Genomic DNA, 27,907 nt, shown 5'->3' on the forward strand with positions numbered 1-27,907 from the left:
CTACGGTGTACGTCCTGTTGTAAACAACCCTTCTCTTATGGGGCCCTAGCACATGTAAGACTTCCCTCTGACCCAACTATAATAGCACTTATTTAGCTAATCAAGATGTTGATGAGCATTTGAATCAGATTACACCAGGAGCAAACACTTGCAGCACAAAAAAAAAAACAAAGCAAAACAAAAACAAAACAAACAAAACAAAAAACTGTACAAGGGTCTCATACACATGTGTTAGTCATATACATATATAGATTAAAGAAAAAAAGAAGAAGAAAGAAAGAAAAGAAAAGAGAGGACATCAGCCATCAGGGAACTAGCATACTGAAATTATAGCTCTGCTGGAAAACTCTACGGAAAGACTCCTGTTGTCATTTGACTTAGTGGGCCTGACATAACTGTAGGTATAAATGTTATATTATACCTTCAAGTACCTATTGACCAAACTGGTCTTTCCTAACCTGCCAATTTTAGAGGAAAGTACTGAAACAACAAGCATCCAGCCTTCATGCAAAATCTGTTTGTCGTTAGAAGTGTATGCGACTAAATTCCTGATAAGTGGCAAAGCTGTTGAGTTGTTGAGTTTACTATTATCCTGATACTGTAGGTGCTGTAAAGTACGTATGCATCAGTCGTAATTCCTTATTAAGCAATGCACTTGATAAAATGACCTGCAATCAGTTTTAACTTAATTATATGGCCACTTGATACTGACATTTATCCAACATCTTCAGTTATAACACAGTGCCAGCTGGTTTATTCATGAAAAAAAGAAAAATAAGTTAATTAGGACTGAACTCACCTAAAACAAATTTCTTATTCGGTAGTGCCCAACATGTCCTTCAAAAACAGTGACAGAGAAAGGTTTTTTTTTTTTTCTTGGTCAAAAACACATATAATATTATCTACAAAATGAACTCCTTAAGATAAGAAATGTACACTAGAAGACTTGAAAAAATCAAATAAACATTAATTACATACTACATCGGAACCTTGTCCAATATATACACCAGGCGTGAAGGGGGTTGGGGGGGGGGGGGGGGGGCGAGGAGGGTCACACCCCGGGAAAAAAAGAAAGATCAAGATCAATGTGTTAGCAAAAACTAGCATTTCATGAATCTGTCACAACGTCCAAAGCAAGTTGAAGGAGTTAGCATGTTCAGCTTCACCTTGCTGTTCTGTGTAATGTTGCATTTTATATATTATGTTTCATTTATACAGTCACAGATTAAAAATTAAAACAATAATAATAAACAAATATTACAGAAAAGCAATTCCTCACACAACTATGGCTGTGCATTGTTAAATGAGTGCAATAGTGACAGTTTGTTTTTTATTTGGTTAGAAGAATTCTCACTCAAAGCTTGGTATAACTAACTGTGTTCTTACTCAAAGTGTCTAATTTTCAGAAATGTAAGGCAATCTCCCTGCTCCATAGACTCATTCTTATCCTGAAACCAAAAATTTCAGCTCACGATATTCTGTACCATTTGTATCACACTACCTCCATTAAATAGCATATTTTTTTACAAAATGTATAAAAGACAAACTGGGTTTTGTGTTCTAGTCAACACCTATGTTAGTAAAGCAAAGAGGGTAAAAAACCCTCTGCTACATTTATAGTTCTAACTTATTTAAATGGTAAGGCAAAACAGAACTTGCAAATAATTACAAAGCCATTCAATATCTCCTTCAGACCGCATGTAGCTTGTAGGATTTCCATATCATTTTTGGCAAATTCTCGAGTATGCATCCATTGTGAAATGCCTTGAAGAGTTAAAAAAAAATTAGTCAGCTGTAGAGTTTTAATGTATTATGTTGTGAGGGCCATGCCCAAAAACGTGATTTCAAAGTGACAAGACACAGAACACAGAGTCAGGTGGGTTCACTTCCAGTTACTGAACATGATTCATAATTCATGATCCATGATTTACAATGATGGCACAGTGGATCTGAGCGTTAGACATCACCTATGTCCACATCTACAGCGTTGTCACAGAAAAGCCTTAGACCTCACAAGTAAAATTAATTTATAAGAATGTAAAGCAAATTTTTGAAAATGTGCATCATATTAACATGAACACATAACAGCTTTATCTCATGAAAGAGGTTTCTGTTTTCTGAGAGATGAATATGAAGTTTTGGGCATATCTAAGAATTAGAGTTTAGGGATGATAGTAAAATAAAATGTCCCATTTACAACACCAAACATGGTATAACTAGTGTGCGTGAATTATAACATTGCCAACTGAGTGAATGCACGGAAACAAAGGTTCACAATTTCATCTGTTTTTTAAATGTCTTCATTACACAACAAGGAAAAAAAAAACTAATTTAAATTGGAATACTCAGCTTTGAGCTTCGCCTCATGAATGCTTTCTATTTTTTTTCTTTCTTTTTTCTTTTGCTAAATCTCTTTCTGTCTTAATTTTGCACTGTCCCAGGGGCAAACATTGCCCTTATATACTTACTATTAATCGATCTAATCAAACTTCAATTCATCATGAGACTTCAAGTATGTACCTATGGCCCACTTCAAGTTACGTACCCCCAGTTGAAAACACAGTTGACCAAAATTCAAAACCTGATGCCTCTCAAAGGGCAGCACCCCCTAAAGCAGTTCATAGTATGAGGACTGTTTCATATTGGCCTTCTGTCCTCTATAGGCCCTGAATCAATCCTCCGTCTCTTTACTGGAAGAGTAACGGAGAGGGATTCTTCTTCACTGAGCCTTTGGATGGTGGTCAGTGTGTACCATGGAATCAGTGGCCCATAGTCCTCAAGCCCTGCTTCTCCATAATGTTCCACAGTTTGCGGAGGTTGGACTGGGTGATGGTGTCGTCTGGCTTGAGCTGCAGTGCCCGGAGGTAATTAGCCTCTGCTTCCTGGAGTTTCCCATTCAGGTGAAGGATGGCTCCAAGGTTCATAAGTGCTGCAGGGTACTGAGAAATACAGAAACACTACTATCAGTACACATAATGGGTTTCTACTTATCCACCAAGAACCAGGGGTTTTACCTCAAAATGAAAAGAAACTGTAAACCAACTAGGGCCTTTTCTTTTATGCATTTGTTTGTTTTAGAAATTATTTTACTCTTAAGTTTACTGTCTTTCAGTTCAGGTCCTAAACACACAAACATGGACCTCCCTCTGTGCTGGCTAGTATTTTAAGTGTTTTGGAGTCCACAGCCCTATAAATTGAGTTTTGTGGCACACGGTTATTCCACAGTTAATCTGCGTCCTGGACACCCATCAACGGTTTTCCAGTGTCAAGTTTAGATGAATGATGACGGCTTGCGTGAGCATTTCAATAGGAACAATATGTTGAGAACAGTGATTCCTCCCTCATAAGGGGAATTGAAAAGCTTAATAAATCAAATGTGGGTGAGATAATTCCACCGCACTCATAAGGTCCCTACACATTTGTTAAAGAAAGTAAAGCCAAGATACAGTTTGGTGATACCACTCAAGCTGAGTCCAACATGTTAAAACCATTTAATTGAAGAAAGAGACTATTTTAATCTAAAATGAGTGTCTGTTAGCTACTTCATGCTTCATTAACTTGTTTTAAGAGAAACACTGTATATATTTCATCTCAATTCAAGTTCAACCTCATGTCCTGGCTCAATTGCGCTGCCAGATTTCACACACAAAAACACAGGCAATTGTGGTAATTGTCGGCAGAATTAAGTAATAAATTACCCAATATTTTACTCTGCACCATGAGGTCAAACCTCAAAGTAGGTCTAGGGACTAACTAACCAGAGCTATGACATTTACTGCTCACAGGCGACACTCCCCATACATGCATTACCTATAAAGTGAACGAAAATTGAAAAAGCTTGTATTAAAAAACAGAAAACCAAATGTGTTTCAGAGTGACTAATAAGTTTCACACGTGTCCAGGTGACCAACAGAATCAGAGAGCTTTCCGTTAGCTCCACAAAGCGCTGTGGCTTTTTCTCTGTGTGGGGTGTAATTCCAGAAACTACAGTCAGTGGACCTGGTGGTAATTTTTGGTCAGATCCAATAAGAGTGATGGTGGTTACTAAACCCACATGTTGACCACATCTAAGCCTGTATGGTTACTGAGCAAACAGAGGGAACACCCGGCAAAAGGAAGAGCCTTTGCTTTTATTTGATATGAAACTAATACGATGGGATATTGGTCTCTTGTAGAGAGTCTGGTACTGTATTGTGCAAAGCCCAACATGGTAGTGAACCGCTTTAGAAGTGACCTTAAGAGACTTGCATTTTCTGCATCATGAGGAATCTTCTCTACAACTTTCTATGAAGTAGATCTGGCAGCACCATGGCCATCAGTTGGTGTCCAGGCAATACAATCAATCAGAGTAGACAAAAGTGAGTGGAAACAGAAGGTTTAAATCTTATTCCGGTCAAAAGTCAACTTCAAGTTTTCAAAATTTGTGTCTTGAGTTCGAAAATGTTCATTCTCAGAATGTGGGGGTGCTGAGAAGAAAGGAAAAGTGCAGCCAGCAGGCAATGAGAAAAGATTCTGTTGAAGAACATCAACCTTTATGGTGGAGCCATATGGCTTCTGCAGCCGGACATAATGAAATACCATCAATGTGGTCAAGACCTTCCTTTCTCCAGACAAGATACTTTCACAGGAGAATGGCTGCGCACTGGCGTGCCTACGCTTTTTGAGTGAGGAATCAGCTGGATCTTCTTTCAGCTCTGAGCTAGCGGAGCATCAAACAGCCGCCCCCCTGCCACTTCCTCCAACCCTCCTGTTCCTCCATACTAAAACCCCCTCAACACCCCCACCCTCCCTCTGGCACGCACAGACATACAACAGCTCCAGATGTGGTGTATTTCAAATGACCTCTAAGAAAAAAAAAAACAAAAAAAAACAGCTGCTCAAAGTCCAAACAATAGGAGGGATTGATGCTTCACAGTGAGGCAACCATTTCTGATTCTGAAGTTGAAAATCAATCTGACAAAACAACCTTAACGTAATGTGCACTCTGACAGACTTATGGGAAGTCATGATTACCTTCAGAATATCTGCAAATATTGTGCTACAAACAACAAAAGTACATCGCACGTATACAATTATAAAATACACAACTACTTATTGTCTCACAAGTATTGGTCAATATGTTCAAAGACAACAGGATAACCTCTTGGATGTCCAGGATATTGGGTGGGATAACATTTTTAAAACTATCCAAGGATCAAAGCACAGACCCATGAGCACCGATACTGTTGCCAGAGATATCCCACGTGTTTTACACTGTAGCAATTTATCATGCTGACCTTTATGATAATGCACAATGTCAAACTGAAAACAAACAAACAAAAAAACTGTGAACATGTTACTCTGGCCAACACAGTGCCCCGACCTCAACCCAGCCGAGCTCATTTTAGATGAACTGGAATAGAGAAGTTACACAAACACAAGATGAATCTGTTTATTACTAACCCTGTTAATGTTTTAAAGAGAAAAGAAGTAATAAATATTTGTAAATTTCTTCTGTAACATTATTAAGCTTCCATTAAAGTTGAAAGGAATCTATTGCACTAATATTTTCATTGTGCTCAGACATTGCTTGCATCTTATGACTTTAGTAGGACATTGCACAAAGGCAGAAGGAATGTGTGAAATGAGTGCTGTCATCAAAAGCAGAAGTGCAAAGATCTCATCTTAAAACAATACACCATTCACGTCAAAAGTGATATTTCCTTCACAGACAAAAACACAACAGAGCCTTCAATGGGCCTAAACGTTACAAAGAAATAAAGAATTGTTTGGTTATATAACTTCTTGAATACCACATTGAGCAATTGTGTTTTCCATTCTTTCAAAACTTGTGATTGTTGGTAATATAACTAATCCTCGAATCCTTTTAAAGCTATTCTTTGAGAAGCTATTGCTAACCACAGACAAAACAAAACAGGAACATTTGAGTCAGACAAATAATTTCAAAGCAAACCACCAAGTGTGTCCTCTCAGGACTGGGTCTTTAGAACCATGTGGGGCTCATACTTACATTAGGTCTTAGACTCGCTGCTTGCTCATAGTACCTCTCAGCGGCGTCATTGAGACTGGCTTGTCTGGAAGAAAAAACAAAAACAAAAACAAAAACAAAAAAAAGCAAAGAGTTATAAGGATTTTTCATCTCCCAAAATAACTGAACTTATTATTATTATTTAAAAAAAAAAAACTCTCAAGCCAAAGGTGTGCACTGTGGCAAACACAAGTCATAAGACCTATCAGAAGTAGCAGTATCAACAACTTTTACCAGAAGAGGAGGAAGGGCACCTTTTGTGGAGAAGAACTCAATATGCCTTCATGATTTCCTAGCTCATGACCTGTGACATTCGGTATGACCTTTTAAGACATCCACCAGCATCTGGCTTAGCTGCTAAAACGTCATGGAATAACGAGGGACCAAAGACTAAGGCAAATGTTGTTGTCTTTGAGCAACATTACAGGCTGAATCACCAATAACCTCAAATTCTATGAGTGACATGCACACACAGAGCTCTTTAGAATAATGAAGAAAAGAGGGACACTTTAAAATACTGCACCCGTGTGGAAAATCAACTGACGAGCTAGAACTGGCATGAATTGAAAAGCGGTATGACAAAATCATGAATCAAGTACATTATATCAAATCTGATTTAACAACATTTTAAATACATACAACAGACAGTGTGGAACATGATTAAGCAAACATGTGGTTGGCTTGAGAATGCAGTGGACCAGCAGTAATATGATAAGTGGAAAATGGGTTTTTCAGCTACCCCTAAAGAATAAAAAATATTTTGTGTCTGTAGATGATACCAAAAAAGCCCAGATGTGACACAGCTCTTATAAATGCAGTCATCTTCCATAAATGCATGCTCTGTTTCAGTTACCTTTTTTTTTTAAATGTGTTTGTGTGACTTTCTTTCCCTTTATTCAAAAATGATTTCACATTTATTAATGCAGCAATAAATCAGGGGAAGCTTTACAGCCTACAGCTGCATTTACCTGATGGTAGCAATTGTCTCATTGCAAACAGTTTAACTTTGACAGAGTCAAGGATAAAGGCAATGACTGCTGGCTCCAGAGGGCTGTGTCGTAATGATGAAAGGAGAACCAACTGACCTGTGCTTTCATTAGGACCCTCTGTGCTTATTAAAGAACCCTTTCCCCATATGGTTCAAAAGAAAAAAAAAAACTCTGACATTTCTGAAACGCTATGGTGATTTGCATCATGAGAACTATACATGAATTAAAGGCCATTTTCTTAAGTGAAACTTTCTTACATCATACAATTCAATGAAATGAGATGGCCATTCTTCAACTACAATCCCATAATGAGCAATAGCAAATTTTCAGAGAATTTCCTGCTTGATTGTAATTCACAAGGATTGAAACATGGTCTTGGCAACCAAACTCCTTGATACAGATGATGGGTGAATTAAGAGTGATTTGTCTCTCAACTCAAGTAGGATGCCAAACTAAACTTCTGGTATGTGTGGTAAAAGTTTGCAAAGTAAACTTGGAGATAAGTGCTACGAAGGCTACATACTGCTCCTCTCTCAACTTTGGAGTTTGTATTGTCCTTTATTTCCCATTTGGGATATTGAGATATTGCAGATTTAGGTCAGCGTGTTTTGGCAGTTTGCTTTTTGAAGTATTATTAGAGAAAGAAGTAGGCTTTAGTGTCCTGAAATGTCCTGAAAACAAACAAAAGAACTTTCCTGCAAACATGGCAACTTTCATAGATATCAAGGTTGTTAACTAAGTTTCCATCAGGTACTGTCATACCACAGTTATATAGAATGTGTACATTTATGTATAAGAATGAATTATGAATTTTGAATTTGGAATCCATGAAAAAATGGTAGAGCAATAAGAAATTTGGTTATTGATTTTCCAGTGACTCTCAAAACAAATGAGAATGGACATAAACAAAAAAATCTGTCCTGAAGACTAATATGGATTTGGTTTGACAAGCACAAAATCCTTCTGATTTGTGGATCTGAATGTGTGGAGTCTTCATATTTGAATGCTCCCACAGAAATGCAGACTGGTATACTGCCACACGATAATCATTTTTGACCATGTTTAACATCCACTGGGAAACGACAGCCTGGATTAAGTGAGGACAATAAGGATAAATATACTTGGCTTGTCCTCAGGACCACAACCGCAAGACTAAAATCATTCCACAGCTACACAAGGAGAGAAATCTGTAGCAATAATTAAACGAATGAAGAATAAAAATAATAAAATAACATGGTGAGCTTATATGAAGATTTAGATCACGTGTCCTAAAACCTCGTCTTGGACCTGAGGAATCCTGTTGGTTTCTGCAGTGAAGTCATAATGTCCTAATCCTGGTAAATACATTGGTAAACACACGTATGCCCTCTTCAGCCAATTAGAAAACACAGTGTTTGGTTGATATAACCTCTAGGATTGGTTTTGAGGAATCCCAGTCCAGATGAATAAATACATTTTTCAGATCCAATCAGCGGTGCAATAACTATTCCGCGCTGGGGTGATGCTTTACAAAAAAGTAATTTGTGAATTGTTAATACAACACTCAAAGATTGTATGACTGTAAAACCACAAGTTATGATGTTTTAGCTTGATCTATGACACTGCTGCTCCAACTTGGCAACTGCAAATTACAGATTTTTACAGATTAATGACTAGTTGCTTCATGGAACAAGAGATTTACAATATACTTCTAACTATTTACTCCAATCAAAAAAAAAAAAAAGTAGAATGGTTAATAATTCAATATAATGATTTAAAGAAGAATGTCAACTTACAGGCATGCATGCAACGCACATATACATCTGTAGAGAAAAATGTTTGGAATTTCTTCGTTGAATTTTAGGGTAATTCCCCAAGTATACAGTCTGGGCTTTGAATAGCAATGGTCCTTGTTTGAAGAGGAGCGGGAAAAACGGATAGTAAGGAAGCTAACTTGTCAGAGAAAGGAGGGCCCCCGAGAGCAATAAAAGAGAGGCCGCATAGCTGAAGCGTTCACTCCCTCTCCTCTCATCGTCCATTCACTTCGTACACAGCGGCCAAGATCCTTCCATGTGTCTTTCCAAGACAAACACATAAAGAACGTGAGCTCCAAATGAACGAGACCCCATGCCAGCACACCGGGAGGGGAGACAGACCTCGAGACCTTAATTAACAGCTTTGAGTCCAGCACATGTACAATACGCTCACCACCAGAACTGCCAGGGCCTTCCTGCTGCTCAAACCAATGTGGTGACAGACATCTTGCTAGAAACCACTAGGATGCAGTCTGCTTTTTGGTTCTCTACTCAGAAAATCAGTTAAAAAAAAAAAAAAAAAACTTTGGGGAAAAATGCATTGACAAGATTTCCATTGCTTGACCTGATTTGGAAAGATTTTTCCTTAGCTTGCAGAGGCTACTCTAACAAGGAGGGCATCCATATCACTTTATAAATTCAAGGCAGAGAATCTCCTAATTGGGTAATGTAATATTTTTGGCAGTTAATACCATCTGCCTGTGTGGTTTACTGTAAATTGGCAATTTGCACTATTTACAAATCTCACTTGCAGCTCATAGGAAACAGCTTGTAGCTCCAGAAGCACATTGCTCTGACTTTGAACTAACTACGAACTTGTATGTGTGTGTGTGTGTGTGTGTGTGAGAGAGAGAGAGAGAGAGAGAGAGAGAGAGAGACAGAGAGAAAGAGTGAGTGAGAAGAGTGAGAGAGAGAGAGAGAGAGAGAGAGAGAGAGAGAGAGAGAGAGAGGATGGAGTCTTTTTGACCCTTTGTTAGAACAAGACGGCAGCTCTCTAGTCTGGCAAAAGCACGAGTTTTTGCTGCAGTGAGGAAATTAACAGCACAAGGCCAACAGAATTTTTTGGCTCCACTTGTGTATGTGTGTTTGTGTTTAACTTGTATGAGGCTGAACAGAAGTTGTTCAGGCAAGTTAAGGCTCCGCCCACTCTTCTCCTTATTCTCGTAATGATCTTGCATTTATTTGTAGAACATACATTCATATCGTTATTAGGGATAATACCTAGTTAGTCACTGTTATTTTAAACTCATTGCCAGTTTAAACAAGTACTCTTTAAACCCTTTAGTATAAATATATGCGTAAAAACTGCTCCCATTTTAAATATCCAGAGCTCTGATGCTCTCTCTTTGATGAAAGTTTTACCTGAGCATGTGAGCTGCACTGAAGACCACATCAAACTCTCCACTGTCAAGCTGAGCCGCCTTCTGTGCCATCTCAGCAGCTTCCAACAGCCGCGACTCCTCCAACAAAAACTGACCTGAGAAGGGGGGAGAAAAGGGAGAGAGAGAGAGAGAGAGAGAGTGTAAGTGTAAAAGAGAGTGTGTAAGATTCTCCATGACTCTTACAGAAGGACAGAGAAGGGAGGGAAATATTTCCTTTGGCTCCACAGGATGCATAGTTTGGTCAGTATTTCTAATGACTAGTTACACAGTACACAGAAAGGCAGTCTTTATATTGCCATCTTACAGTGAATTTGTCCAACTAGGATATCTTGATACGACAATATTCCTCCACAACGTGATATGATTATTTCCTACGTGGTGTTTTCTAGAAGTTAACCAGGTGTTAACACGGCTGCAGAATAGCTGCTGCTGCCAAGGGGGTGGCTAAACTGGGAAGCCCCCCCACACAGAGGGTCAGCTTGCATGGCAATAAATACCATGTTGATTTTGGTCAGCTGCTCTACTGAACCGCAATTACCCAATTTTCAAGGCCAAACCAGGAATACTTTCCTGAATAGAAGCAGAAAAAGAAACATGAAACTTGCTCAAGCATTTCATTGAGTTAGTGTTTTCTGTTGCTGTAGCTGATTAACTCTTAACGCTGACTGTTTTTTTCAGGAACATTACAAGCTTAATAGGTCTAATAATATCAGAGCACTTCAGAATGTTCCTGTGAAAATGAAACAACTAACACTTACTAACTACACAAAAAGTGATGCCAACACCTTTTTCTACCACACAACATCACTGAGAAGTAGAGCACTTAATCTGTTTATCTCGGAGGTCATTTAAAATAGTCATTTAAGATAAATTTTCTAACTGAATCCTGACACCTTAACAGGTTAGTCGATTCTGAACTTACATTTTAGTGAACGATATAGCACGGAAAAACCCAACACTTTTAAAATGTAACACTTGGAGCTCTAAAAGCTCACACTGTACTAAAATCAAACATCCATGTAGAAATAAGTCAGCTCGAATCAAGTTCAAAACACCACTGTAACACATCGCTTGCTTTGAACGTTTCAACCTCTCTCGCACTTGCGATAAAGTAAAGTGAACCAGGTGGAAAATATGCAGTAAGTGTCACGTTGTCCACTCCGTTGTCTCTTCCCCAGAGAACAATGTGAGGAAATCGGGTGATGATCCTTTTTTATTGGCCTTGTTCACATTTTCATTGGAATGATCCTTAATCAAACAGACAAAACTATCAAACTACACAGATGCTTTGGCAGGATGACAGTGGGTTAAGCAAGCACTGCTACTATCTTAACAACTTGGAGAAAACCCAGTTGAAATAGATAATGCAATAACTGTATGTGGGCCAAGTAGAGAATATTCGGAATATGATGGAAATCTGTGGAAAATGATTAGCACAGGTGCTGGAACAAAAACGGCTACATCTAACGCCAAGAAACTTACGATCGCATTTTAGGTTTCATACCAGAGGCAAATACTCTGAAGTTATTAAACAAGGACAAAGAACACTAAAAGTAGACAGCAAACTCATCAGTTTAAAATTTACAGAGATTTGCCCCTTTTGAGATTTTGGCCCAATCCTTAAATGGGATACAGACACCACGTTGAAAAAAAAACAAAAAAGCCCCAGTCTCCCAACTGCATCTGAAATGGAGATTTTTAAATAGCTATAGGGCATCGTTGAAACAAATTATGTTCAAACTGCATATATGAGAACACAGTTCTCCCCCCCCCCCCCCCCCAATCAGAGAAGAGGCTTCATTATCTCTGTGTAGTCAAGCATGGATGAGTAAACCTCACTGCAAATAACATGTGTATCCCAGGTAAACATCAGGCAACAGTGCAAAAAAAAAGAAAAAAGCATACTGAATAGACGCTAGGTGTAGCGTGCGCGTGGGAGCATGCATCTGAATCAAAGGACGTCTTGTGTTACGTCAAGATATTAAATCTGATAATTATTGTGACGTGCGGGGCTCTACAAGGAATGGAACTACCACAGTGTTTCATTGCTTACTGCTGCTTACATCGTCCAATTCAAAGACTTCACTATGCTTTCATGTATCTTAGAACATTTTACTTATCTCTTGACTCAGCATAGTACGATACTGAATACGATACTGAACAGTATTCATCAGACAATCAATATATGAATGAGCACCTGCTAAAAAAAGCAGACAATGTGAAGCTTACCATAATGCATATAGCAGTTTCCTTTAGTGGGGTCTAGCTGAATTGCCTTCAGAAAGTATTTCTCTGCTTCCGTCCTCTGACCCTGGGAAAACACGCAAAAACAAACGCTTGAGTAAATGAGCACCGTTCATTAAACACGTTCGTTAAACAATTTCATGTTTACACTTTTAGTCAAGCTTAAAGTTTTTACACCTCGAATGAATGATTACCAAGAATTAAAAAAAAAAAAAAAAAGTTCCACTATCGTGCATTTAAAATGACTTTGTGTCAATAATCCGGGAATGCAGAGTTGGCAGATGGTATGTTGTACAGGCCTATTGAGTCCTGCTGTCTAAAAACTTGCGGTTCCTGCGGATAGGTATCTTTGTACCCAATGTACCATAAAATATTGGTCACCAAACACCACTTTCAGAGGAAGAAATCCAGAGGAGCCTAAGAATATGGCTTAGAGCAGATGTTAAATGATTCTCTCTCTCTCATCTGTATGCCTGATGTAATGTCACAGAGGGAGAGAATAAGGTCTTTGTCTATAGAGGCACCTTCGCCATCAGGACAACAACCAGACTCCCATCAGAGCCAGTCTCTGCTACCGCACAGAGGAGTAGAGAGGTGCAGTGAGGTGGCCTTGAGAAGCAGCGCTGTGTTCAGACACAGATATGCCTGAACATCAGGAGAGGAGACAGCTTTGACAGATTATGGTCAGGAGAGGCTGGACTCTGGGAGCACTGCACAGCTGTGACGAGACACGTGCATGCGTGTGCATGTGAGCACAAACACACACACACACACACACACACACACACACACACGCACACACACAAACACATACACATACACATACACACACACACACACACACACACACACACACACACACACACACACAAATACAGCCACTAACACATCTCCATGCATTAAGTTCGTTTTTCAATATCAGACGCAGTCTAATTAATATCTATTTATTTTTACTTGCATTTTGTGCACTGTGTCAATGTTACTCTGAATTAGTATATTTATTAATATTTACAAAATGATTTACAATTTCCAAAACTCTGAAACCGCTCCTTATAAGCACACTATTCATATACACATATTATTGATATAATGGAACTTGTTTACATGAAACTGTTTATGTGCTGAATGGTAGTACTTAAATCAATTAAATACACTTCAGTCCATTAACTGTTTATGGGTAGACACAGATTCTCCTCTAACTCACAAAGAGACTATGATGAAATTCACAGGCAAAATGGAGCTGGTCAGACGTTTGCAGAATTTACATTTGATTCTATTTTTAATCCATTCCTACACTCAAAAGGGAAAAACAGTACAATAATATAAAAAGAATGTAAAACTGCTGAATGCGAAGTCTCTTATCTGCAAAAGAACTCAAATTATGTTATTGATCAAAGACTCTGGCATGAAAAAATATGCCTGAAATGTTCAAAATGCACACCATCTACAGGTCAAAACATTTCAGAACACCCCCCCCCCCTTTTTTTTCGTTATTGTTTTTTTTTTTTTTCCTTGGAACTTGGCCAGGCATTTCATAAGAAAATACACAGGCCTAATAAATAGAAAACACAACAGCATGTAGGGTTACCCTATCTCCAACCACTCTTCCTGTAATCCATTTACCTTGTTTTATCACTGTGAAGAAATATCCTGTCTCTCTATCCCCTCCACCCAGCGTCCCCACCCACCCACGAATACACATCCACACACTCCTGACAGGGACGCTGCTGAGCCTCTAATCTGACCGTGACATCAGAGAGACAACAAACACACCACTGTTTGAGCCTCTCTGAGGTGTTTATGAATGGAGTCTGCCTCTCATTAGTCCACGAATTCAATAACGCCACCGAGCCCCTCTTTGACCCCCACGCTACATCGGCGTGACCCCTCTGGGTGTCTGGAAGAGGAAAGGGAGGGTCAGCACAGCAGGAACACTGGACTGATTTTCAATACGTGTCCCTCGCCACCTCACAGCACACAAGTACCCAAACACCCCTGATTGACGCTCCCTCATCATATTACATGTGTGAGCTTGTGTGTGTGTGTGTGTGTGTGTATGTGTGTGTGTGTGTGTGTGTTTGTGTGACATGAAATGGGCATGCTAATTGTTGATTTAGTTCATAGCATAGCCAGTTTTGGCAGTAAGGCACTGGTTATAATGCACTGTTTTTATAATAAATATATTAAATTAATATCTGTGATTACTTTACTATCCTGATGCTGAAAACCCCCAGAGACATTTATTAAATGTTAGTGCTTTCATATTAAAACCGTTCCTTAAAAAAGAGCAAAGAATTCATGAATAAATTATGTAATGCAAGTAATGCGAGTTAGGCTACTGAAAGATTTTAATCACGTTTTAATTTCTGTAAATATTATATTTTTTGCAGTGAAAGTTCTCAATGAAAATAACTGAAGGATTCTGGAGAACGGCACTAAAATAGTGTGCCTATGGTAGATGACAAAATGCACTGCAACGGTAATCTGGTCCCTGGGTGAAATCTCAGCTGCACATTTTATCCCAGAACAAACAGGAAACACTCTCTGAAGCATACCAAATTAAAAAAAAAAAAAGATTTCCAAGGCCACAGACACAAAAATGGACTACACAGTTGAACAAAGTCCCCAAAAGTATAAAAGACTTTCTCTCCACTCTCTTCCTGAGTCATTTTCAAGGTCAGTGAACAACACGTGACACCTCCTCAGAAGTCTCTGGGCCTCTATGGTGGCATCATTTACCCTCTGAGGACTGGAATGCTTGGCTGCCTCCATGTAGCTACACGTAGCTGCTTCGAACTCCTGAAGTAAATGCATAGAGCTGTGAGCTTTGAGCCAAGCACTTTCTTCAAAATCAATAAAGTGCTTTGAAGCAAAAACACCATCTTTCCATTGCAGACTTTTTTTTTTTTTTTTAAGATAAGCACAGTACAGTTGCCAAGAGACATCCGTTCTTGGATTTGCTGAGCCCTTTTTTTTGGTTCCCCAGTTGAGAAAAAAAAGCCTAATTTAAGGAGGCTATTTATGTTAGCTAAAAAAAACAGTCTTGGATTGTCTGTGAACTGACCAAAATCTTCAGTGGTTAAACAGTGGAGTGAGACGTTTAAGATGGTTACTTTTGATGCTCACTGGCTAAGTACTAGTCATGACCACGTTCCTAATTTGAGTTTTTTGGTGAAATAGACACTCGAGAAAAGCAGACATTTACAGCTCAGTGCACAAAGCTTTAGATGACTTGTCTTTTTCCTTCTCTTCTAAATTACGCTTTCTCTTCTTCACTAACAAAAACTGACTGTTAATCTGTTATAGTATTGTACAGTGCAGTACACAAACTCTAAAACCATACATCTTTTTGTCTGCTAATGCAGCGCTCATTTTTGAAGATAGTTAAGGAAGACGGATTCTGTTTTCTTTATTCATCCTGGTGGTGACCTTGAGAATGAGGGAGTCTTTTTTTGGGAGTCACATGGTCAGGCTGGAAATGAGAGGAGACACGGACAGGAAAAGCCTGGGTCTGTCCTCACCGTAGTGGATCAGGAACTCCCCGAATACCCCTTTTTTTTTTCATAACTCATCCCTCCCCCGGTCCTTTTCAACCGGCCCTTGTCATTTTTGTCCGCACTGGTTTCTGTGAGTGGCCGCAGACGTTGGGGCAAGGTGGAGCATACATTTCAACTCTTTGCCTTGGGTGGATTTGGTTTGACGAATTGTGAGAGTTTGGAGAGAGAAAGAGTTTCGACCACTGGAAAACCAATGAAGTACAAAAGGACAGGTCAGAAGAGTTATGCGTCCAGCAGCCGTGTACTCCTGATTCTATACATGTAGAGTATTGATGGGGCACCAGAGGCCCATGCCTGTGAGTAATAGCTCTACTTTGACCTTAAAGATTCACTGACCTGCCCTTGTCCCCAGAAGAAAGACCTCGTCCATCTAACTCTGACAAAGGTTATACACCCAATCCTAATGGAAATGATCTGGTTATGCAAAAGAACCCTAAATCAAACCGATCAAATGTGTGCACGTGTGATCCAACCAGAAGGGAAAATTTAAAAAAAAAGCCCTTCTCTTTGGATGCGATCTTACCGTCATAGCCAGGAGTTTGCCATAAGTGAGGTGAGCGGGGATGTGGTCTGGTTTGACTCGAAGAGACTCCTTATACCAGTGCTCTGCCTCTGACAGCCTGTTCAGCCTCATGTAGGCCTCTCCTGTGAAGGGGGCGGAAATCGGGGTCAGGTCTAGAGGCCAAAAGTTAAGGAAGCACACATCTCCTTATTGTTTTACTGCGAGAACCAATAACAGAGAGAGGCAGTCATCCGAAAATGACCCATGAGATATCCTGCTGACTGTGAAATGTGACACCAGATCCTTTTGTCCCCTTGAGCTGAATGAGCCCCAGAGCCGTGACATTTTTAAGCATATTCTGTAAAAGACCAGCGCTTTCAGTTTCTATTCTATACTAAAAACCCATCATCATCATCATCATCATCATCATCATCATCATCCACTCATCTACTTCAGTAAACAAAGTGAAATCACTAAATTTTAGTTAAAAAACCAGAAACATCAAATTGAAAAAGTTTTATTTTAAGGGCAACTGAGACACGGGCGGAACTTAAATCTAAATAGAATTTTGATTACACTAAGTGGTCATTTTCAAACCACAGCTGTTTTGCAACAGAAATTCTTTTCAGTGTAAACAACATACAGTTTGCATAAGCTTTAAGGTATTTTATGAGTTTTGGGTTTGTGGCCTAATATGTAACATTGGCTGTTTAACCAAGATCTATCCATAATCCACATCAACTGGTACACAAATTCTGAGGACCTCCTTTTGTCTTGCTAGTGCTATAAGTAACTTAAGTGCTAGATTTTTTTTTTTCCTGTGCAATAATAACTGCTGTTGGGTTGATGAAAGAGTTCTTTTACAACAGATTTTATGTAATTGTCCTCATAGAGACCCTGTATGGTATGAACAACTGTATGTCCAAGTGGTAATCCTCAAATAATCAGAGCCTGGCTTATGGGGCTTTCCTAATGACATGAGTATAAACACACACACACACGCACACACGCACGCACGCACACACACACACACACACACACACACACACACACACACACACACACAGATCCGTCCAACATCATCTGATACCCCCTCTATCCTGCAAGCTTTCCTCCCACCTAAGAAAATACCAGCTGCTGTCACATCTCATGCTATGACAAGAACCCAAAGGCACAGACTAGCAATTTCTGAAATGTAATCATAACAATGTTTGAAACATGACTGTGGTAAAGATAATAAAAGTAACTTGTTCAACTGTAAAAACATTTCATTTGCTCGTGTGCCACTGATCACTGAGCAACCCCCCACCAAAAATATCTCAGGTGTCATTTGGAAAACATATAATGTTATCTTGATACAAAGGACATTTAAAAATCCATGTCAGATTATTACATAAATCTCTTCCATTATAAGAAACAAAATCTGCTACAGATGAGGGGGTTATTAAAATCTTAGTCTTCTGAGCTCACATATCATTACAGTTATCCTTTAAAACTCAAGAGATTTGGAGAAAACAAACTCTCCAGAAACAGGCTTTCTAAAACATTCTGATTGTTTAATCAACTAATCTTGTTTTGTAACGCTGAACAAACTGTAGCACTTGAGATACTAGAATTTCGTACTTGCTAATCTTAAAGGGGAGTCGGACCACAATGACCTTTGTACTCTCAGGTTAACTCACTAAGCACGTTTAATGGACCACTAATTAAAATGGATAGAAATTCCAGGACCCTCATTTCACTATATCTGAGATCATTTCCAGAACACTCCAATGCACATTTCATGCTGTGAACTCTACGTTAAGAACCTGACTAAAACAAAATCACTGGCTAAGAAAAGGAACTGCTTAGTCCTAAGAGTAGCATAAAGGTCAGGGAGAATGAAGAGATGTGCTATCACCTGTGAACAAACAATAAGGTAGAACACACAGTATAAAAGTTCAATAAAACAAAAACATGCCAACTATTGTGCTAAGAATAACTTCTCTCTTTGTGGTGGAGTGCACTGAGAGTTTGTTTCTCAACATTTTCACACAATCTCAGTTGCTCTGTCAAGTTGTATTTGGCTTCACTGGTCAGATTAGGGACCATATTCCACAGAATTTAAAAAAGGAGAGAAAGGCAGACAGGGAGGAGGCAGGGAAGAAGGGAGGTGCAGAAAGAGGGTGAAAATGTATGATTTGAAAGAAAGAAAGAAAGAAAGAAAGAAAGAAAGAAAGAAAAAGAAAAAAAGAAAGAAAGAGAAAAAGAAAGAACTTTAAAGGTACTAACAGGTGATCAAACAAAGACTCTCAGTAGTGCCTGAACGCCGTGAACTTGTCTTAACTCCCAGATCATTGGAAATGAAATGACACGCATTCCTGCTCTACACAAAAGATCTAAAGCCCAATCACAGTTGTTTTTAGCCAGAGGTTACATAAGGAATGAAGTTATTTTGCAGCGGAGACAAAATCTTAACAGTGTGAAGAAGGCAAGCTAAAAATACATGGGTCACTGCAAGCTTTAATCAGTGGTATTTCACCTTAGCTCTAAGATTGATTTTTAAATCCTTTTCTAGATTTATAAGCATTTATAAGAAGATTGCATTTCATACTAGCTGCCAACGGCACACTCCACCCTCTGAACCAAGCTCATTTATGGTGCTTACACTGTATCACATTCTGTTGACACAAATCAATAAAACACATTCAGAGGAGAAGCTGGAAATGGCTCAGTGTGGAAAAACTCTGATCTTATGTGAAAACAAAGAAGGATAGCTGAGTGGATATTTAAGCCATGAATGTATAAGCCATTGCATTGTTACTGGAGTGTAATTACTCTCCATTATGATAGTTACATAACACACACACAAACACACACACACACACACATATATATATATATATATATATATATACACACATGTATATTTAGAGTTGTCATTTAGTGCAATGCATCACTGAGTGAGCTACTAAAATATGCAAGAAAACATGAATCAATCAATCAATCAATCAATCAATGTATGAATGAACGAATGCCTTGTCTTTTTGGACTGCGCAGCTATAGAAAAACAGACTTACCCATCATGTTGTAGAGACTCTGAGGTGCAAACTGCCTGGGCATTTTCTGTATTGCTTCTTTATAAACAGATATGGCCTCCTGTGAAGAGAACACAGAGCAAATCTTTCATCAACACAAACTCAGATTGAAACCAGTCCCTTTGCTCCATTACTCTTGTTTTGCTCTGTTATTTTCAGCACAAAGAGTTGTGAATGTTAAAGACAACAAAAGAGCTCCATGATAAATAATACTTACAGCAGCTCCTTAAGGAGCCTTTAAGGAAGCTAAATTTTGTGTTAAGTCTATGAGAGATGCTAACTGATAATTACCCTAACTTATCTCTTGAGCAATTACATTCATCAGCTTGATATGCAAGAGGTTTTCAAAATGCATCTACACAGTTGTCTTTTCATGGTTATTTATGAATTATCTATCCTGTCTCCTCAACCGGATTTGGCTCAAGAGAAATGCATTAAGTATGCAACTCAGGTTAATATCTACTGCCTTTGAATGAATTGTAACTACTGCCTTTGAATTAATTGACAAAAAAAGTTTCTAGAGGGACTTATTATACATGTTGATTTTTCATTTTTCTCAATCCGTAATGCACTATTTTAAAGTAATACTCATATTCTCATGTATTTATATTTTGCAAATAGCCACTTATTTCAATGCTTTGCTGTGGGCTACATTAGAACAGGGAGCTGTCATATCAAGTGCTATTAATTATGTTCACCATCTCTTGGTTGGACTGCATGGTTGAGAATGATGTGGGATGTAGCCCTTTCCAGATGCCTCATTTTAAAAAAAAATTCCAAAATAGTACCTTTTTACTGTATTGTTGGAAAAAAAAACACACATATTCCTCTATGGATTCAGACTACTCATCCAGAATCTGTCAAGATTAGGGCAAATGTGGAAGAAGAACCATTTAGAGGAGGCTTCTTCAAAACAGTAGAGAAGAGCTGTATTCTAAATGATCTCTCCTCACCTCTTGGTGGCCTTGCTCATGCAGTAACTTCCCGAGGTTGTACAGGCAGCTGGTGACCGAGCTCTTGTGTGCATGCGGATCTTTCAAATTCTCGTCTGGGATGTCGGCACACGTCAGAAAAGTCCGTTTGGCCTCATCCAGACGACCCTGGTTCATCAGGACAATCCCTGTGTTCAAGTAGGCAGCTGTGGGAAGGCAGAGACAGCATATAATCAAGATGCAGTCACAGAATAATTAGGCTCTATGGACCCTTGAGCGGCTTTCCCGCCCAATCCTGCTGGAATAAATTGGCTGGTTTACACAGATCAATTGGCTGCCTCATCTATGGGGTGCCAATACATATTCACGACTCAGGAGGTTCAAATCTAATGAGGGACTGCAGAGTGTATTGGCTCCATTGACGTGTTTGGACTGTATGCACACACAGTTCCTGTGAGGAAATCTTATATAAAAATCAGGAAATGGTCTATATCTTTCCAAGGAGTACTGTTCTGCAAAAGATCCAACAAACTACTAAATTTTTCTCAAAGCTCCCTTTCTCCATTTATGAACATACTGGTCTTTTGCAGGCTCAAGAGACTCTCAAAGTGAATGAAAAGGAATATAAACAGAAGAAATGCTCTTTTAAAAGTCCAAAGAATAGACAGCCTTTTTTTCATTTATAGATCATAGTGATCATAGTCACAATTAGCAAACGATAGTTAGCCTGTCAACTCCTAGCTACTGAATAAGACATTGTAATGCAAGTTTAACAGGGCACTATGACTGTGCGTAGCAATGCACACTTGCCTTTTTCAAAAATGAATTTATGTAGATGTAATCACCGCCCCCCCCCCCTTTTTCTTTTTAACTAAGGAGTCACAAAGCGCTCTCAATGGGCCCATTTCTCCTTGTATCCTAACTGAAAAGAGAATTGCTTCCTTTTATTGCACTGTCAAATAATCCAAGACAATGGTGATAAATGCCATGAAGAATACAGAAGGTAATCTTCTGAATACTAGATGTTATTAGGCTACGGGAATCCCCAATAAAGGCCAAACTGTCTTAAAGGATTTTGAACTGGATTCCCAATAAATCAAATCTAGCAGCTTTTTAAACACCAACACAAGGGAGATGTAAGAGGCTGTTCAGTGGTTAAGGAGCTGAATCATTAATCCAGAAATCTGGGAATGTTTTCCTTAACATACAAACATGTGCGCAGGCATGCACATGCACACACTCAAACACTCACTCACGCATATTTGCAATTGCCCTGGACACAGTTGTGATTTCGGTAGCTTTAAGCTGTCAGTAAAAGAAGGAGCTCTACTCACAAGCGAGAGTTGGCCTGCTCCCAATCGCCAATTTATAATAGTGGAGTGCTTCAGAGAATTTGTTGTTTTCCTGTAGCAGCAGACCACTGCAAGACAGATAAAAAGAGAGATAGGGAAGACATGGAATCAGATTAACTAACATGACAAAAACATTGGTCAGATATATTCAGTGTGAGAAGGTTTTGTTGTTGTTGTTGTTGTTGTTATTGTTTAAATTAACTGTTATAATTTCTTTTATAACAACTGTACAATCCATTATAATGAACTATTTGGTGCGGATAACTGAGGAAAATGGGAAACACTGAAATTAAGCACGGGTTCAATGGAAGGCAAATGACTGCAGCCAGCTCGGGTAGTGGTAGTACACTGAAGATTAGGATGTTTTGACTTCTCTGTCCCTGGCCCCACAGTTTAGCTTTACATTTCATCATAAGACAGTAGTGAAACATTAACGTAATTTTTTTATCAAGGGAACTGGATTAAAAAGATTCTCTCTGCAGAAAGTTACAAGCCTACATATTTTGTTTATCAGCTCAAACCAAAACGTAAGAGAGAGTCCTGTCGTCAATAAACAGAGAGAGTACAAGCCTATTCATAGCTTAAATGTAAATAAATAAATACATTTATCACGTCAATACCCTCTGTAATCATTTTCATTGTCTCTATCACGTCATTTCAGACTGGTAAAAACAGTTCCTTTTCAGTAACAACATGCCTCATGTTAGGTATACCAGAAGCTTTTTAAATATTGTTTTTTCTTGTTCTTGTTTTCTCTGTTTTTAACATCACTGTGTATTCAACTTGTTTGTGAATGTGCCAATTTATTTGTGCCAACAAAGTTACTCTTACTTCCTGCAGCCATCAGATTATAGTGTAGCTGTTTCATCATGAACATTAATCTAGACTGAAACCCTGCTCTCAAAGACCGATTAGCCAAACCTAGTAGCCAAACCTCATCCACAATTTTCCTTCACTTTTTCTGTCCTCCTGATTTTGTTCATAAACAAATAAGTAAAAAGAACAGAGTAAACCTCCTTTAGGACAAATGTAAATTGTTTATCAGAAAATTAGCAAAAACATAAATATTCCCAATGCTTATTTTAGCCCTCTGAATGCATACGTTCAAATGATTTAGCGTTATTTTTTTCCACTACTTTAACTTCTCAAGTGCCAATTTAGGGGCAGGAGCGAGAGTATATGCAGCAATTACTTTCACCTTGTTTGATTAAATATAGAACAGTCTACACAGAAAAAAAAAAAAAACCCTGATACACAGAGGCTGAGTGAATAATGAATTCAAGACACCGTGCAGCTCTGTCTGTACCCGGCCGTTCTAGCTCTGGGGGTTAATGCAAATATTGAATGACTGTATCCTCCCCCTCCAGGTGCCAGAAGCATAATTAATGAGAACACGGTCACAAAGGAAATCCTCTGAAAAGAGAACAACAGATGATATCCTGAAAGTATGTGGCACTCATCAATAGTACATGCTGTGAAAAATGCTAATGGAGAAGATGCCGGATGACTCACAGGTTATACAACATGTCGGCCATGTTCCTGCGATAGTACAAAGCGTTCCTGTACGCCCGCTCAGCCTCAGTTATCTTACCCTGGTTCTTCAGGACGTTTCCCAGGTTACCCCATGCTGTAGAAGGGGAAGAAGGCCCGTCAGCAACATGGCACACTAAAGATTTTGAGACATTTACACATTCATAAAATTCTCAACAGAAAGAGGGTTCAATGTACCAGTGCAACAGTGCTCTGCTCCTAGGTATCGTAGAATAAAATGAAGCCTACAAAATAGACTGATTTCTCCTCTATGTCCTCTCTTTGAAAGTAGTGTGCTTACTGGTAGATGTATAACTGGAATAAACCATTAGACTGGACAGAACTTGTTCAATTGTTGTCTAGGACTTTAAAGAGATTTTTTCTATAGTTTTTTTTCTGAATATCAGTTTGTAGCACTTATCTTACAAGATAAAATGGTTTTGAGAAGTTGGAATTACAAAATAACTGACAGCTATTTGATGACTGACTGAACTTAACCTCTGTCTAAACTTAAACAGAAAATAGAGGGAGTGGATGCTTGACGTTAAAGTACAGAAGCAACACTTCAGTCATACAAACTCAAAGTAAAATAAAGCATTCTCTCTTTGATATCAATATGAGTCATTTTTGCTATAAAGCAGCAAAAAACACACAAGTGTTTGTCTTGAACAAACACACATCCACTGTCTCATACATTTTTGATTGTGTCAATTTTAATCCAGGACCACACTTGCAAACTGAAATTGGAAAATAGATGAAAAAATTAGATTCAGTTTCTAAGGGCACTACACAAAAATATGAAATCCCAAGCTGAAACCCAAATCCGCTAACATCTTTCCTTGGTCCAACTACAGTTCTCAGTAGCTTAAATCAAAGGCACATTTGAATGACCACTATTTTTCAAAAATGCACTCTGGGAAAACACAAGAAATTCAAATTAAACTGATTTTGATATGATTATTGTGTTTAATTGTCAGATTTTTAAAACTAGTGTTGAGATCTAAAGCATGTAGCTTAATCAATTCCCCCTCTGTAAGAGATGTAATGAGGTTTGCTTAAGGCTAAGATTCCTAGGAATGCACAGTGTCTCTAAGTCTCTCCATAGCAGCCCATTACAAACCGTTTGAGGGTAAAAGAGCTAGGAGTGTTGCTTATAGACCCTGTGTCAGGCCAGGATAAACAACTATCATGACACTCATTTGTGGCTGAATCTGAGAGGGAAATGGGTTAACAAAAAAGCGTTTGGCCATTTCTTCTTCCCTTGCTTGCACTCACTGTCTCGGGGGTGTACGTTTGATTGTAGTTGGATGACAACCCTGACACTGACTGACTGAATATACAATTTCTTCCATATGGCCAATTTAATAGAAATGTCAGCCTTGAGGTTTTACAGGTTGACAGTTCTAACAATGACAAGCTAAATGAAAGGTTTTCAAGTACTTGAAACTTGTATGGAACCCCCCATCTCAGATCATAGGATTGTTTTCCTAATTCATGCATTTAGATCAAAACTGTGTCTACTCAGAATGGAACTAAAATGTGTGGTAAGACCACAGCCATTACGTATAAGTAAAACTTGACAGAGCTGATAGCGTAGCCCGTACAGCCGTGACATACTCTATAAAGTTCAACACCACACTTGGAAAACTGGGAGTTTTTAAAGAGTGTGCCTAAAACTTACCTTTAGCAGGGTTTACAGTTATCCCTGACTTGTACAGCATTTCCTCATTCTGCCAGTCCTGGTTCCTCAGAACTGTTTTAATGCCAAAGAGAAGCACCAGAACAGCACTGCAGTACAGCACAATAGTCTTGAAAGAGCGTCTCCTTAGTCTGATATACAGAGCTCTCATTCCCACTGTCACCAGCAAACAGAATCCCATGCTGGGGATATACAGTACCCTCTCTGCTATCACAAAACCTACATAGAAGAAGAGGTTTGTAGCAGGGAGGAAAGGAATGGCCAGAAGGCCCAAGGAAAACACCACCACGTTTTCTGTGGTGGGTAGTGGAGTTCTGGCTACGTGGTGTCCTTTAGTACCATTTTCTGCACCTGTCTGTTGAGACTCTGCTTCGGATGTAGAATTCTCATTATCTGAGTGATGGCTGTGTCCGTTTGTACTGGACTTCCCGTTTGCTACATTATGGGACTTCCCATTAGTCTCTTTGCCCTTTGTTGAGCGAATGCATAGGCCATACCACGCCAGTACCAGCAATCCAGCGTAGAAGGCCACTGTGTGAAGGTTCCTCCAATCAGCGATGCCCCTGAGTAGAGGTAGAGCATCCATGGACCAATCAAAGCTCAGTGTGTCTGGGCAGAGGAGCAGCCAGACATTGACAGCTGGCAGGTAGAGGAAGGTCAGTGCCCTAGTCAGCGGGCAGGGGCAATCGGCTGCCGGATTGTCAGAGTTGGAGAAGTTCGGAGGTTTGTTTCCCATCCAGTAGAGCCGACACGCCAGCAGAACGGCTCCCCATGAGGCCAGGAAAAACACACTAAGAAACAAAAGCAAGTTCTTCCTCTGGAAAAGAGAGAGAAGAAAAACAATGAAGCTGAAATTTTCAATTGACTAGGAAAAGAACTGGCAATCTCAAAAAAACAATATTTTGAAATAGGAGAGCTAAAACAATTTACCAGTTGATTTGTGATGTTCATTTTAACCATAAATCACTGTGGACTTGACTCTGGCCTAGGCCATGTTTGTAAAGTGAGCTGAGGACTGCCTATTATTGTAACTCCTGGTCTATCTGTCTTAACAATGAAACACGACCACAATGCAATGCTTGACAAATGAAGAACGGAACTACATATGGACGCAATTTTGCATGCTACACTGATCGGGTTTAATTTGTGTACAGTTTTTCGCCATTACCCATCACGTGCTGATATTCTGAGTTGATGTATTTGAATCCGGCAAAATGATGATAACATAAAGCAGGTCTGTGTTCTTCTGACCAAGCAGAAAGGAATCTGAAATGAATACGCCTTAATATTTTTGGCCAAAATTAAAGAATAAATTTCCCATATCTTTTATTGGTACCAAAAATGGTGTATGTAAAATATAAGGGGTTGCCTGCTAGTAGGTAAATATTGCACTACATCATAATGAAAGCACATGGTGTGTTTTCTTCTCTGTCCCACACCTGGTGTTCACAGACCTACTCAAATAAATGTTCAAATATGGCCTCATAAACATGCTCATCCATCATATTATGGGGCCAATATTAAACAGGTTCCTGGTTTCAGCATGGAAATGATTATGACGTATTTATAGAGTGTTTGAATATTTTACACTCTGCACAGGAAAATAAGAAGCTGAACTCTATTGTTCCCTGTGGAGCTTCTGAGCTGATCAACTTCTCTGCTTCATAGTGTTTACTCTGGATAGCCTGTTCCTTCTAGATCTTTTATGGCTTTCTTTCTTTTTTTCCCTTTTTCTTTTTTTTTTTTTTTTTTTTTTTTTACTATGCTGTTAACTTACGCAGTATGAAGTGCACCACGGGGTCAAAGCAATTAGTCAAACTTATCATTTCTCCACTTCGGATAGCTGCACCTATAACCTCATTGTACCACTCTAATGAGAAGCCATGACTGCAGTTGACAGCAACAGAGACTCAGCGAGTGCTTTCTGATGAGGCTCTCGGTCACTCTGTGTGGGATCTGTTCCTATTACCGCAGAGTACAGAGCAGAATGTACACAGGTATTGATTTTCTTTCTGTCTTTTGTCTTCTCTGATTTATCCAGTGCGGATAGGCAAACCACTCTCAAGGGAAATTTGTTGATAGGTTAACTTCTTCTCATCTAATCATATTATCTAGTATTGATTTACAGAACATGTCCCCATGGACCAGAAGGCAGCAGTGACAGTAATGGAGATTTACTTTAAGCTTACAATAATATTGAGAGTATGAATATATGCATGTCCGCAAATGTCCTTAGCAGTGTGTATTCTGTTGTAAATGTTAAGACTAATTACTATTAAACAGTATGATTTCAAATTCCACTGGTATTCTTTCCAAAAAACATACTCATAATCAATTCCATTCTGTGCTCTGCTTTTTTATGGAGTAATTTGATCTGTCAATCATCTATAAAAAAAAGTTTGATTATTTATTTTCCCAGACCTGACCATTTCTAGATGGGAAACAAAGAAGATTCCATGTCGAAGAGGCATATCAATCCTTCACCATCCAAATTCCAGGTCAAAAAAAGTTAACTGTTTGTGACTGTTGTCTGTTCCAGTAACATCTGTTTAAGTTTACTGTCGAAAGACAGGATGCAAGTAAAAAGCAAAGGCAACATACACATGCAAAGGAAAGTTTTTGCAAGCGCTATTATGACAGCAACAATACAGCTCCAAAATATATCCCTGTAATTACCAATATCATGACATTGAACTAATCTGTTGCTTTTGATGAAAACAGTGAGTAGAGGCATGGACAGAACCCCGATAAAAGTCAGGGTGGTAAGCCTGTGTTTAGGGCCGAACATCCTGGTCCCTGTGGAGGCGGCTGTAAGCTGAAGG

General features: G+C 39.0%; 1 protein-coding gene across 1 annotated transcript in view; it reads right to left on the reverse strand.

Annotated features, from left to right (window-relative positions):
• Positions 1 to 2,759: 2,759 nt before the first annotated feature.
• The window catches only part of tmtc2b (transmembrane O-mannosyltransferase targeting cadherins 2b), an 83,970-nt gene continuing 58,822 nt past the window's right edge, over positions 2,760 to 27,907 (reverse strand). The window contains exons 3-12 of the mRNA XM_030790622.1: positions 25,068 to 25,902; positions 23,369 to 23,483; positions 21,839 to 21,924; positions 20,526 to 20,710; positions 19,555 to 19,633; positions 16,517 to 16,638; positions 12,422 to 12,503; positions 10,173 to 10,287; positions 6,011 to 6,074; positions 2,760 to 2,939 (exon numbers count right to left, since the gene is read on the reverse strand). Of these exons, the coding sequence (XP_030646482.1) occupies positions 2,760 to 2,939; positions 6,011 to 6,074; positions 10,173 to 10,287; positions 12,422 to 12,503; positions 16,517 to 16,638; positions 19,555 to 19,633; positions 20,526 to 20,710; positions 21,839 to 21,924; positions 23,369 to 23,483; positions 25,068 to 25,902 (1,863 nt within the window). The remainder of the gene's footprint in view (positions 2,940 to 6,010; positions 6,075 to 10,172; positions 10,288 to 12,421; positions 12,504 to 16,516; positions 16,639 to 19,554; positions 19,634 to 20,525; positions 20,711 to 21,838; positions 21,925 to 23,368; positions 23,484 to 25,067; positions 25,903 to 27,907) is intronic.

The sequence above is a fragment of the Chanos chanos genome, chromosome 13, assembly GCF_902362185.1.
Source record: "Chanos chanos chromosome 13, fChaCha1.1, whole genome shotgun sequence".
Classification (NCBI taxonomy): Eukaryota; Metazoa; Chordata; class Actinopteri; order Gonorynchiformes; family Chanidae; genus Chanos; species Chanos chanos.